The sequence below is a fragment of the Zalophus californianus genome, chromosome 7 (genome assembly GCF_009762305.2).
Source record: "Zalophus californianus isolate mZalCal1 chromosome 7, mZalCal1.pri.v2, whole genome shotgun sequence".
NCBI lineage: Eukaryota > Metazoa > Chordata > Mammalia > Carnivora > Otariidae > Zalophus > Zalophus californianus.
This window is the reverse complement of record NC_045601.1, coordinates 70,152,418-70,166,791: the sequence shown is the minus strand read 5'-3', so window position 1 is coordinate 70,166,791 and position 14,374 is coordinate 70,152,418. Positions and strand designations below refer to the sequence as shown.

At 38.9% G+C, this 14,374-nt stretch overlaps 1 protein-coding gene across 2 annotated transcripts; it reads left to right on the top strand.

Annotated features, from left to right (window-relative positions):
- The first annotated feature begins 1,560 nt into the window (after positions 1 to 1,560).
- On the top strand, positions 1,561 to 14,081 carry PM20D2 (peptidase M20 domain containing 2). 2 transcript variants are annotated; one of them, XM_027603020.1, is made up of 8 exons: positions 1,561 to 2,096; positions 4,167 to 4,315; positions 8,066 to 8,208; positions 9,507 to 9,661; positions 11,779 to 11,914; positions 12,978 to 13,085; positions 13,313 to 13,504; positions 13,858 to 14,081. In XM_027603020.1, exons 1-7 carry the CDS (start codon positions 1,641 to 1,643, stop codon positions 13,465 to 13,467), a joined length of 1,302 nt encoding a protein of 433 aa, XP_027458821.1. In that variant the 5' UTR covers positions 1,561 to 1,640; the 3' UTR covers positions 13,468 to 13,504; positions 13,858 to 14,081. The 2 variants fall into 2 exon arrangements, with proteins under 2 accessions (XP_027458821.1, XP_035584516.1); XM_035728623.1 differs by lacking the exon at positions 9,507 to 9,661 and having other exon boundaries at positions 11,783 to 11,914.
- Positions 14,082 to 14,374: the final 293 nt, after the last annotated feature.

The following is a 14,374-nucleotide window of genomic DNA, read 5'->3' as shown; positions in this document are numbered from 1 at the left end:
AGGAAGCTGAGCTGAGGGAAGCTTTCACTATGTGAAACACCTTAGAATATCATCTACAAAAGTTTTTTTTTTTTTTCTTCAGACTTTGTGCTTCATTCTGGAGGAAAACAAGAGTATGGCATCTTGAATTTCTTCACTGGGTAATTTAAAACCCAGTTATATTGTGCACAGCAGCTGCACACATCATGTTACTTGAGTTCAGCATCAATTAGTTACAAATGAAACTGGTCATATGTTCTTTCATAGCTGTTACTATTCAAATCAAACACCCAAGTCAACAAAATGGTATGAATATTCCCAACCATAAATCTTTTTATTACTCTTTAGTTTAGGCTTTAAAAAAGACCCCTCATTTTATTTATTTATTTAATTTATTTGTTTGACAGAGAGAGACACAGCAAGAGAGGGAACCCAAGCAGGGGGAGTGGGAGAGAGAGAGGCGGGCTTCCCGCAGAGCAGGGAGCCCGATGCGGGGCTCGATCCCAGGACCCTGGGACCATGACCTAAACCGAAGGCAGACGCTTAACAATCTGAGCCACCCAGGGGCCCCCCAAAAAAACCCTCATTTTAAATTCTTAGTTCTACTCTACTCAAATAGACTATAATAGCTAATAGCTAATATATATCCAGTCCTTACTATATTCCAGGTGCTGTTCTAGACATTAGTGTCACTCTAAAGAGAAATATAGAGTAGTTGCAGCTTTTAGATTATACAGCAACCTCAAGGAGAAGACAGTGAGGGCAGTACTGAAACAAATAATACATTATATGTTTAAAAAAAAAAAGAAGATAGCAGGAAGGGAAAAATGAAGAGGGGGAAATCGGAGGGGGAGACGAACCATGAGAGACTATGGACTCTGAGAAACAAACTGAGGGTTCTAGAGGGGAGGGGGTTGGGAGGATGGGTTAGCCTGGTGATGGGTATTAAAGAGGGCACGTTCTGCATGGAGCACTGGGTGTTATACGCAAACAATGAATCATGGAACACTACATCAAAAACTAATGATGTATGGTGATTAACATAACGTAATAAAATTTAAAAAAAGAATATGGAGTCTATAGACCACTGTTCTTTGTATAGCATTTTTATACTGACATCTAGTTTTATGAACTAAAAACCTTGTATAATTTTTTTATTACTATTCTAGAAAGGAGAGTGGCGTTTTTCAAGGCCTATGTTCCACTTGGTCTGTGTCTGATGCCAATTAACCAATAAAACCGTCCTCATTCTGCTGCTGTGGGAAATAAGCAACAGCAGAAAAGTAATAATGACTTTAAAGCATAATTCAGTTGTAGTAAGCACAGCCAAGGAGACGGAAGAGAGACGAGTCCCTCAACACCTCTACTTCCCAGCGCTCTCCCCTGGGGGCGCTTGCCAGCTTCCCCTCCCCCACGCCCCCTCCTCCCGCGGACCGGAGCACTAGCCGGGAGCAGAAGGGGCGAACCCTGTACCGGGCGAGGAGCTGGAGGCGGGGCCCCGGGGCTCGGGGCGGTGCTCCCGGGAGCCGCGGAGCCAACCTCTGGGCGCCGGGCGGGTGCTCGCGAACGCCGGAGCGTGAACGGAAGCGGTCGGCAGCTAGGAGGGAGCAGCCGAGCGGGCAGTCTAGCGGAGTGCTGGCAGGTCACCCGCTGTGGGCACGATGAGACCCGGAGAGGAGCGGCCCGTGGAGGGGGGCGCCTGTGCCGGCGTCTCCGAGCTGGAGCTGCGGAAGCTGCGCGCCGCGGAGCGCATTGACAAGGCGGCCGAGCGCCTGGGGGCCCTGAGCCGCGCGATCTGGAGCGAGCCCGAGCTGGCCTACGAGGAGCACCGGGCCCACGGCGTGCTGACACGCTTCTTCGAGTGCGAGCCTCCGGCCGCCTCGTGGTCGGTGCAGCCGCACTATCACCTGGACACGGCCTTTCGCGCCGAGTGGGGGCCGCCGGGGGTCGGCGCGGCGCCGCGCCCCCTGCAGCTGGGCTTCCTCTGCGAGTACGACGCGCTGCCGGGCATCGGGCACGCCTGCGGCCACAACCTGATCGCCGAGGTCGGGGCGGCGGCCGCGCTGGGCGTGAAGGGGGCCCTGGAGAGCCTCCCCGGGCCGCCTCCGCCGGTGAAGGTGAGGTGGGGCCCTGGCTCGGGACTTCCATCGCCTGCCCAGGCCGGGCCGCACCCGGGGATCGCAGGACCCGACGCTTCCCGTGCGCGTCCGCCCCCTCGGGGTCCCGGCCTCGCTTTTGCCAGAAGGCAGAACCCCTGGATAAAAGTCTGTAGTTCACGAGTTGCCGGCCCAGCGACATTTTTCAGATTTTTTGTTTTCTCTTACGTAGTTGTAAACGATTGAGTAGACTCTCCCTAAGCAAAGAACTTAGAACCGAGCCTGGTTTTCGCTGTGATTTATTTTTGGTAACAGAGGTAACCGCAATTTGCTGACAAGGTTGTGCAATCTCTGGGAGAAGTAGTTATTGTAGGGAAACCTATAGTCTTTCGTTACTAGGCTCCAAAACCTCTTTTGTTTGTGGCAGTCATAGGAGCTGTTGTGATTCGAATCATTGGTATTTGGATAGGAAATTTTCAGTCATTAGAACTACCAAACCTCCCCACAAAAAGTGGGGAAGTGAATGAACATTTACTGCATAGGTGAGTTCATCCTTAAATTTTAATATTTCATGATTTTAAGAAATTTCTCCTTCTTTAAGTGGGGGAAATGCCGTTTATGTTTGTTATAGGGCAAGTGTAATCTCGTGTTGCTGTGTTTTTTCAGATGGTATATCCTTCGTTCTGTGAACTAAGATACATTCGTCTCCGTTCGGCTTAAGGGCAAGACCGAGGTTTTCTTTTCATGTTCTGTAGCCCATTTTTTCCCAATGTCAGTAACTTTTCTTTTAACAGTTACATCTTTTGTGGCTTAGTCTCTTTTAGCTGCCTTCTCTTTTCTGCTCTGGGGGCTTGATTTTGCATCTGGGTAGGTTTTTGTTTTGTTGGGGGGTGGTGTCCTTTGCCATTGCACGAAACACTGGAGATATTTAACTTTAGCCAAGTTTATGAAAGATTCAGGGAAGTCAGCAAAATTTAACTTGAGAAGTCATCAGATTTAAGGAGGCAAGGGCTCCCAGTAAAAAGTAGGTTAATTTAAGAGTTTGAGTGGTTTCTAGACTTCCAAAGAAGGTTCCACTTCGGGAAATGTACACTTTTGAAGGGTACTGCATAGTTTTAGCAAGGTTATCTTTCCTCTCTGAAAATGGAATTTATGTTGATTCCCTTAACGAGCCAAGCCTTTTCCCAACCTGTTTCATTGTATTCCTATACATGATCTTGAAAGTGTATTGGTTGTTTATAGATCATTTTTCTTTGTTTTTAAAAATTGTTTGAAGAAGTTAAGCTTAAATATCAAAGTAAAATGTATATTCTGTAAAGTTCTCTCTTGTTTAATTAGGTGTTTGGTGACCAGTAAGTCTGCCTGGTTGAACTGATGGAATCGAATTAGTAAGTTTGTGTAATAGTTGGCTGTTTCTAACTGTGGCGTTAAGGTTTATTTAATGCTCTTCCTAAAAGTTTAATGAGTTAAGACCTTCTAATGAGGTATCTCAGTAAGGAACCAGAGTTCAGGCCTGAGGATCAGGACATCTGATCCTGCTCTGCCTAGAGACTTGCTCTGTGTCCTGTGACTTCACTCCTTGCCTCCAAACCACCATCTCTGAAATGATGACACACATGGCTCACCTACCTCACAGGGTTGTTGTGGGGATAACTAGTACGTAACTGGAAAGTTCTTGACCAGTAAAGTGCTTATGAGTAGTTATATACATTACTAAAAGCCTTAGTCAAGAAGAAGCTTTAAGAAACAAGTCCTAAGGAATTTGGAGGAGCTCAGTAGATAGAATTTATCTTTTTTTCATCTCTGCCATTAATTATATAAAATTGAGTTACAAAATGAAGTTTCCTGTTGTAGCTTTAGTGCATATGTGTGACCGAATTGGTATAATAATGTAATTAAAATTTGTGGTTAATTTAGCACCATAGGTTTATGCCCCCTGCATTATTGAAGTGTCAGAGAACAAAACCTCTCTCCACATAGTTTAAGGACTTTAATGTAGGTTGTGAATACATATGCAAGGGAACCTGTTTGATATTTTCCTCCGAGGATTTTTTGTTGTTGTTTTGCTCTGACACAGGTATCTCCTTCTAGGTAATTGTCTTGGGAACCCCTGCAGAAGAAGATGGTGGTGGCAAAATTGATTTAATTGAAGCAGGGGCTTTTAAAAATCTTGATGTTGTTTTTATGGCCCACCCATCCCAAGAGAATGCTGCTTATCTACCTGATGTGGCTGAACATGAGTGAGTAATCAAGTTGAAATAAGGCCCTTTGTGGAAAACAGACTATTAAAATACTTACATGTCCTAACTGGAGACTAAAACTCCATATTTATACATTTAAAAAATAAATTGAAAAATGATGATGTGATGCCTTACTTGATTTCCTTTGAATAACATTTGGTAAACCTCTTCTAGTTGAGATTTAATATGGTATTCATAATTAGACTATTAAAACAGTGCCTTTAGAATAGCAAACAGAAATGTTGACACATATGCTACTTTTTAAAAAAGATTATTTATTTATTTATTTATTTATTTATTTATTAGAGAGAGAGAGAGAGAGAGAGAGAGCACGCACAAGCAGAAAGGGGCAGAGGGAGAGGGAGAAAGAATCCGAAGCGGACTCCACACTGAGCAGAAAGCCTGCGGTGGGGCTCAATCCTGCAACCGTGAGATCAGACTGGAGCCAAAACCAAGAGTCTGACATTTAACAGACCAAGCCACCCAGGCGTCCTAACACATATTCTACTTTTTTTTTTTTTAAAGGATTTTATTTATTTATTTGAGAGAGAGAGAGAGAGAATGAGCGGTGGGGAGGGACAGAGGGAGAGAGAGAGAGAGAGAGAGAAGCAGACTCTCCACTGATCAGGGAGCTGATGCGGGGCTCCATCCCAGGACCTGGAGATCATGACCCGAGCCAAAGGCAGATGCTTAACCATCTGAGCCACCCAGGCACCCCCACATACTCTACTCTAAATTGAGCAAGCTGTTTTCTGGAAAATATCTTTTTTTTTTAAAAGATTTTATTTATTTGACAGAGACACAGCGAGAGCAGGAACACAAGCAGGGGGAGTGGGAGAGGGAAAGCAGGCTTCCCGCCGAGGAGGGAGCCCGATGTGGGGCTTGATCCCAGGACCCTGGGATCATGACCTGAGCCGAAGGCAGACGCTTAACGACTGAGCCACCCAGGTACCCTGGAAAATATCTATCCTTTAATATGGGGTTGTCCTTGCAACTGAATAGATTTGTAAGAGGCAGCTTTATTAGACTTGGGAAGAAAACACACTTCTCTACTTGATTGTAATTTGAGTTCTTTGCAAAGACGGTAAATTATATTTCTGAGAGAGGATACAGAAACTAACTAGCTGTGGATTTCAGTGGAATTTGTCAGTATATACTTCTCTGATTTGTTTTATGCTGACATTTTACTTCTTTTTCTCTACATTGAAGAGCTCACTTCTTTGATACTTAGGAGCATGGATCATTGAAGTGGTTTGAATTTTGTACACCAGAACTTTCAGTCATAGTAGTTACTGGTCCAGTTCGTGGGCCTGTCTCAAGGAGCCACTGCTCAGCTTCTTCCGGAAAACCACATATTCTCCTCTGTGGAGCTAGGGATTAATAGCAGAACCATTCCAGTGGAGCTTCTAGATTGTACTCCATTATCTTACATCCCAGCATCCCATGAGGCCTTGTTTTCAGAGGATGACCATTTTAACTGTTCTGGTATCTTCTTTCTTATCCCCAGGAGTTAGTGCTGTGCAGTAGGAAGAATCTTCCCACTTTGGGTTTAGGGGTGTAGTGTATACTAGTATATGTCTGGAGAACCTTAGAGGTTAGAAATCTCTGCCAAAGCCTCTGGCTGGAAGGGGCGTGCAACTGCAGGCAGGCTTCCCAGCCCATTAGCCTTCTAGGACTTACGAGTTCGGCTTCTGGGTCCTGATCCTGATAGCAGTCCAGTTGGCCTCCGGCCTTTTCTTAGTGTCTGGCTTCTTGTTTTTCATTGGCCATCTTTTAAGACAGAAAAGAGAACAAGAACTAAAATTTTTAAAAAAGTTACTAATCTGTTCATCCTAAAAATCTCTAACAATAAGTAAGATAAAGCGCTATGTCCGTATTGACCACCTTTCCCACATCCTGTCCCTTCTCCAGAGGCAAATATCCTTCTAAGACTTTTTGAGTATATTTATAAACATAAATAGATACACATATAAATTTTATTTTTTTAAGATTTTATTTATTTGACAGAGACAGCAGAGAGGGAACACAAGCGGAGAGAGTGGGAGAGGGAGAAGCAGGCTTCCCACTGAGCAGGGAACCCGATGCGGGGCTCGATCCTAGGACCCTGGGATCCTGACCTGAGCCAAAGGCAGACGCTTAACGACTGAGCCACCCAGGCACCCCTTATTTTATTTTTTTAAAAAGATTTTGAGAGAGAGAGTGCCCACACCTGAGTGGGGGAGGGGCAGAAAGACAAGCAGACTCCCTGCTGAGCCTGACTCCACCCTGTGCCAGGACCTTGAGAGACCTGAGCCAAAGGATGCTTAACCCACTGAGCCGCTACCCAGGTGCCTCATAAATTGACTTTTAAAGGTTTCCCCCCTTAAATATTCTGCTAAATATATTGTTGGTCTGGCTTTTGCTTTTGAAGATGAAAGAATATGTCTTAAAAATTACTCCATGTCAGTTTATTTAAAATATGTTTTGTTTTTGTTTTTTTTAATTTTTATTTTTTATATTTTTATTTAAATTCAGTTAGCCAACATACAGTACATCATTAGTTTTTGATGTAGTGTTCGATGATTCATTAGTTGCATATAACACCCGGTGCTCATCGTGAAATATGTTTTTTAAAATACGTTTTAAAATATGCTAAAATACTAACGTTGGTATAAAATGACCATTAACATTTCTTTTCCTGTAGTTTATTTTGCTTTAATTATACATAGATTTGAGCCCTGGGAGAAATGGTGCTAGAGCCATTTTCATAAAGACTATTCTTTTCCATTTTATATTTATCACCAGTTTTGTTAAAATTCCAGTTTCAATATAACGGTGATAAGATATATATCAAGGAAATAACAAGTATCCAACAAAATCTTAAAAAAAATGTGTTTGGATGCTTTTACTTGTTTGTCTTTTGCTAACAGAGTGTTTTGAATTTGTCAAGAAATATGAGCATACCAAGGACTGTTGAATCTAGTCCATTAAAAAAAAATAAGTCTAGAGTAGCTTTTTAATAATTTAAATGTGGATACTATTAGTTAGGCTTAAAAAGTGTTGTCCAAGCAAGTCGTGTTTATAAATAAACTATTTCATATGCAATCCTTTCCTTATTTTTTTATTGTATCTGAGTAGTTAGATTCATATGAGAACTGTTTGGAAGTAGAACAACAATAATTGATAAAATTTTGAGATACTAGTGACACAGGTGTTTTGGGACACTAATAAAATATTAGGAACAACTGACAATGCTAGAGTATCTTATAAAATTGTGATTATAACCTGCTATTCAGAGGTTGTTTTAACTCATTTCAAATTGTCACCTATTTTGGTTTTCCTTTACCTTCTCCCACCCTTAAGACAGAATCATCTGAGTTTTGCAGACCTTTGATACGAAGTTATCACAATGCAGAGTAGAAGGAGAGAGGAGCCAACTGTTCTGTAATTCCAGCACCTAACACAGAACTGCATGTTTGTTTGACCTGAGTTGTATACAGATTTAATTCATACAGGAGGTCGATTGAGCAAAGTTGTCTTTTTCTCTCTCTTTTGGGGAATGCCTTCTTTGTGTCAGTCACTGTGTTACATAACAGTAAACTATAACTAAGGTACATAAATCGTTACGTTATTTCTACAAATGATTTGCGAATAAAAATTCCAGCAGTCTGAATTAATTCTGAGTACTTGTTCGGTAATTCTAATTACAGTACCTGGATTTTCGTTAGTGATTTTGAAAAGAGTAATTCCAAATGATGTTTGATTTCCTAGCGTGACTGTGAAATACTACGGAAAAGCATCTCATGCTGCTGCATATCCCTGGGAAGGAGTAAATGCATTAGATGCTGCTGTCCTGGCTTACAACAATCTGTCCGTGTTGAGACAGCAAATGAAACCAACCTGGAGAGTTCATGGTACGAATGTCAGATATTTTGTGTAATAGACGGTGCTTAATATATTTCAGTGCAAGATAATTAGTGTTTGAGTTTTAAAAATTGGAAACATTTTATGTACCTCATGTGAATATTCCAAACTTTTTAAACATTTTCAGAAATTCATGTGACAGAATACTAGGATGTTTGTATATGTTGGGTAAGAAGACAGTTAAGAGAATTTATGCGTAAATGGAATGGTCATTTTGAGTATTAGAAATAATGGTTTTATGTAAGGACATACATGTTTCTGTGGGTATTTGAAAGTTGAATCTTCATTTTCCAGTTATCCTCACTGTCTTTTAATGGTAGCAAATCATTTCCTCAATTTAAAAACAGGGTTACTGGTTTTATTTTTTTCAAGGGCTGTTAATCCCGAGTAACATCTTTTTAAGTTAAGCGTATCACCTTAATGTAATGACAGTATCACCTTAATGTAACGATAAATTATGTGTGTTACCTTAATGTAACGACAGTATCTTAAAGGTACGAATTTATTTTTTAGTTTATTTTCTCCTGATATGGCATATTGTTATACTTTAATATCTGTTCTTTACCCGATTTTGTTACAGGCTGAAATTAGTTTATAATGACATGTTTACCAATTTTCTTAGTTTTTTTTAAAGAGAAATATGTAGAAATAATATTTCTGAAAGCAAGTCATATAAATTTAGATTTTGTATATCTATTTTAGTTATTACTTTGAATGGCTAAATCTTCCTTCTCAGTGTAGTTCCAAATAAACGCATTTGTTTTGACAGTTAATAGTGCTTAGTGATCTTTGACCTGCATTGGTTTCTTGCTGGTATAAAAATTATGTTCCCGTAATTTAAATGCCATTTAAAATATTCATCGGATTCCAGAAGTATGAGGGTAATTACAGAACCTTACGCCATTTTTTCCCACTTAGGTCAAAAGTTTTTCAGAATGTACAACTGTAGGAAGCCTACTGAAATAAACGTCTCTTTCAGAAGGCTGGATAATTATAAAAGTTTTTAACAGTTTTTTTTATAGTCATGCAACATAATTTCTGAACATTATATAAATTCCTTAGAATAAAGTACATATAGACAATTTTTTTTCCTGTTAGCTAGAAAATATTACCCTATGTGTAGAAACTTTTGTACAACACATCAAAATCTTTGATTGGTATATCTGTGAAGCTAGTAAATTTAAATTGTTTTTCTTCGTGTACATACCGGCTGAAAACTTTATAGGTGTATTTTAACCTAAAGAAATGGTCTCCAAGCTCAATTTCAGTAATTTGGTTCTTTTTATAGGCATAATAAAAAGTGGTGGTGTAAAACCCAATATCATTCCCTCTTATTCTGAATTAATCTATTACTTCCGTGCACCCTCAATGAAAGAACTTCCAGTTTTGACCCAAAAGGCAGAAGATTGCTTCAGAGCTGCAGCTTTGGCTACTGGGTGTACAGTAAGAACTTTTAAGAGTTAATCTAAGTTATAATCAGAAGTATATATGTGGGCTGGGTTGTTTAGTTACAATATTATCAAGTTAGATTAGAACCTGGGGTGCCTGGGTGGCTCAGTTGGTTAAGCGGCAGACTCTTGATTTCAGCTCAGTTCATAATCTCGGGGTCGTGAGTAAGGTTGAGCTCCATGGGGCTCTGCATTCAGCACAGCATCTGCTTGAGATTCTCTCTGCCCCTCCCCCACCCAGTAGGTGCACCCACACATGAGCTCTCTCTCTCTAAAATGAATAAATAAATCTTTTTTTTTTTAAGTTAGATTAGAACCTACCTTGCCCCTTTATCATTTGGCAGTGTTTTGAATATGTAAAATCAGTCGACTGAATAGGTGATGCGAAGGTCTTTAATTCTTACTCATTTTACTCAGTGCCCACATAGGAAGGACTACAGTCCTCTTACTACACTGTTCTTGGAATAACTCTTCATAGGACTGAACTAGAATCCCTGCTTTTTTGCAAGTTATGACCTTCCTTATTGGCAGTTATATTTTCAGAATTACTCAGTATAGTTCTGATAAAGGGAACTTTATGGCAAAATCAACAAAAGCTATTTTTGGTGAAGTTATAGGTACGTGCAGTAATGATATAAATACTTATGGCTTGCTGGAAAGTTTGTTCATTTGAACTATAAAATCAGTGACATCTATGTAGCAATCATATAGGGCATACAGTAGAATGAGAAGCTTCAGAATTACATATTCTTGCCCTGGGAGGAGCTCGTAGTCCAGTTGGAGAGTCAAGATCTGGATTGGTACTGATTTTGTAACTTTTGGAAACATTATTACTAAAAAACATTTACCTAAACTTAGATGTTTAGGCCTCCATTTTCTCTTGAAAAATGGAGATAATCTATCTTTGGGTTCTTGTGAGAATTAAATGAGGTATTTGTTAAGAGTTAGGGCCTTGCTCTCATCCTTACTCCCTTACTTGTTTCTGCTCCCATTAGACTGGAGATGTAGGACTTATTCAGAGAGTGAATGGTGTCTCACAGTAGCAGTGATTCTCAGGCAGTATAAATGTCCAGAGAGGAAAAAATTATTTTTAATTCTATGTAATAATATAAAAGTTATATTTTAAATATTTAAATCAAGGTATTATAAAATAATAAATTATATTTAATATATTATAATAAATTAATATTTAAATTATATTAAATATAATTATTTATATTTTATAATGTTTTTTTATATATTGGCTGATTTGTAATATATGACCAGGTGGTCATTATTTCTAACTTAGCTGTTGCTAAGAATAGAAGAAATGTCCACCCTGCCATTTTCTAACTGGCTTTTACTAGTGTTATTGGCATTACCTTTAGTTTGAGGAACTGTTACCCATTTGGATTTAATCATAATGAAATCTGTAAATCCTCTTAACTGGCCACCTATAAACTGCTTGTAAGTCTTCATACACTGAAATACTGAAATTAATAAGTGAGGACCCAGGGGCGCCTGGCTGGCTCAGTCAGTAGAGCATGCAACTCTTGATCTCGGGGTTGTGAGTTCGAGCCCCACGTTGGATGTAGAGATTACTTTTAAAATATAAATAAATAAATAATAAGTGAGGACCGTAGTCAACCCTTCTTCATTGTGAACCTTCTATCTTTCTCTCAGGGTACCTTTAAACCTTTCCGACCAGGTGGTGGTGTCAGTGTTGGCTTATATTTTGGGTATGAGTAAAGCTTAATTTTTTCTTTTAGAGGCTACAGCCTAGGGCAGTGTTCCTCAGTGTCTGGTTTTTGGACCACCTGCATCAGAATTACTTGGGGGTGCTGGTTTAAATGGAGATTCCTGGGCTCCCCCTGTACCCTATTGAAGTTATTAAAGTTGAGACTCACTGGCCAGTAGAGCAAGGTGACATTGTGTGGTTTGGTACATATATCACATTAGGAGATAGGGTCCTAGGGAAGTTTCATTATAAAAAATACATATTTTTTAAAGGTAAAATATTTGAGAGAGTTTATATCTGGAAGGGAAAGTGTGCCCTTAAACCTCTTGCTGGTTTAAAAATTAGATAGTGAATGAGTTTTTTATTTCAAAATTTGTTTTATAATTTCTTATTAGGTAGAAATTAAAGGTGGAGCACATGATTATTACAATGTTCTTCCCAATAAGAGCCTCTGGAAAGCTTATATTGAAAATGGAAAAAAACTTGGAATAGAATTTATTTCAGAAGATGCAATGTTGAATGGCTCTTCAGGTAATTAGGTTCCTTCATATATACTATATTGTGCTGTTTGGGGAAGGAAAATATCATCTTTGGTTAAATGGTTTTGTTTAGCAGCTTTGGAGGTGGGGGTATTGCTCTTGTTTTTGATAATATTTTTCACAGACTTAATGGTTAGGGGAAAGAAACTAATGAACTCTTCAGTGAATGTAAACTGTTAAGTGAGCAGATTTGTTTTTAGAAATAGCCAGCATACTTTTTCCTTTGTATTCTAAATATTTCTAGTGTTTAAATTTGCTTAGTTCTAATCTTTAAGTAAGCTACTTAAAGGAGAACTAGAATTTTAATTCCTTCTCAGTCATCAGTAGACAGGCTAGCAAGTTATAAGGGGGCATTCCAGTTTTTGAGGTGTGACTGTTATGGTTGTTTACTAGTAGTTGTTTAGTAAGCAACTATTAGAATTTAAATAGTTATAAGTGTATTGAGGGTTATTTTAGAGTTTGTTCCTTTTAAAAGCATCATTACTAATATGTTTGCATGTTAGAGTGTTCTCCTAAAATATAATAATAGATGTTGACAAGGTGGACTCAAAAGGACTTGGCCATAGAAATGGGATGTTAATGTCATTTATTGAGATAAGGAGTTCAGGAGAAAGCAGGTTGGGGTATGGTATGTTGGTATATATTATTAGTATGTTAAGTTTAAGGTGCTTATAGGACTTTTAAGGGGAGCTATTCAGTAGCCTATTGAATCCAGAACCCCCCAAAGATGTCTAGGTTGGAGATACAGAAGATGTCAATATCTGAAAGGTGATTGAAAACACAGTAGTTTTTGAGGTCGCTCAAGTACACAGAGAAGAAGCCCAAAGATGACTCCCTAGGGATTACCAGCACTTAGGAGACGGGCAAAGGAAGCCATTTAGAGGAGACAGAAAGCCAGACAATCAGGAGTCAAGTCATGGAAGCCAAAGGAGTAGAGAATTTCTAGAAGGAAAGGAGTGGTAAATCATGTCAGGTGCTATAGAGATTGGATAAGTATGGTCTGGTGTTCATTGGACTAGCAATTAGAAATTCATGGATTGTTGTGCCTTTCCAAGGATCTACTGATTTTGGAAATGTTACTTTTGTGGTTCCTGGGATTCATCCATATTTTTACATTGGATCTGATGCCTTGAATCATACAGAACAATATACGGAAGCTGCAGGTAAGTGTTCTTAGAAGTGAACGTGTTGGCATATGCTCTCTTTTTGTGGTAATAGCTGCCCATGTAGTTTAGCCTATTGTTATTTCATTATCTAACATGACCTCAGAAAATAGTGTATTGTGGTGGGCATTTGGAGAGGCAGTTTAGTATCGAGTGCTAACCTGAAAACAGTACAGTAATTTATAATAAATATGGAGGTTTCTTCATTTATTTTCCCCACCTTTTAGGATCACAGGAAGCTCAGTTCTACACTTTACGTACCGCCAAAGCTCTGGCAATGACTGCATTGGATGTTATTTTTAAACCAGAGTTGCTACAGAGAATCAGAGAGGACTTTAAATTGAAACTTCAAGAAGAAGAGTTTTTAAATACAGTAGAATAAAAGGAAGATCTAGGAGCCATTTATGGATCATTAAGAAGTAATGATTTTTTTCTTTAATCTTTTTTAATGATGGAGAAGGGCATCCTTAATTTTTAGTCTTAAGGGAGTCAAGTTCCTCTTAACTGAAAAGTGAGGACATGATGTGGCAAAAACACATGACCTCATATCTAAAATGGAAATTTTCAGGGGCATCTGGCTGGCTCATTCAGTAGAGCACATGACTCTTGATCTTGGGGTCATGAGTTTGAACCCCACGTTGGGCGTAGAGTTTACTTTAAAAAAATTAATTTAATAAACAAAATGAAAATTTTCACAAATTGATGTTTGATGCAGTTGTGATCTTTTAGGAGCTGATATGTGATGGCATTTCTTTTTTTTTTTTTTTTTAAGATTTTATTTTTAAGTTATCTCTGCACTCAACATGGGGCTTGAACTCAACCCCGCAAGATCAAGAGTCGCGCACTCCACCGACTGAGCCAGCCAGGCGCCCCTGTGATGGCATTTCTTAAACAACCTGGATGATACATGGTTTATCAGTGATAATATTTTATAAATGTTAATTATTTTTAATTAATATTATTGGCTAATATTAATTAAATATTAATTTAATTGTTGTATAAGTGTATTTTAAAAGATTCAAGGGATTTCAAACTTTATATTGAGAATTGACCCATGAAAGATTTTTTTCTTTTTTGATATAGGGTGGTGAAATAGTTTAAAATTCAAGTGCTAAATTTAGGGAAGGTTCATTTTGAATATCTGACTATATCTGTTTTGGTTTAGAGCATCTTTTCATTGATAATAAAAGCAGGTTTTAATCGGAAATGCTGTGGGAAACAACTAGAAACTCCGGTACAAAGAATAAGAAAAAAAAATTTTTTTAATTAACTCTGAGAAGTGGCATTAA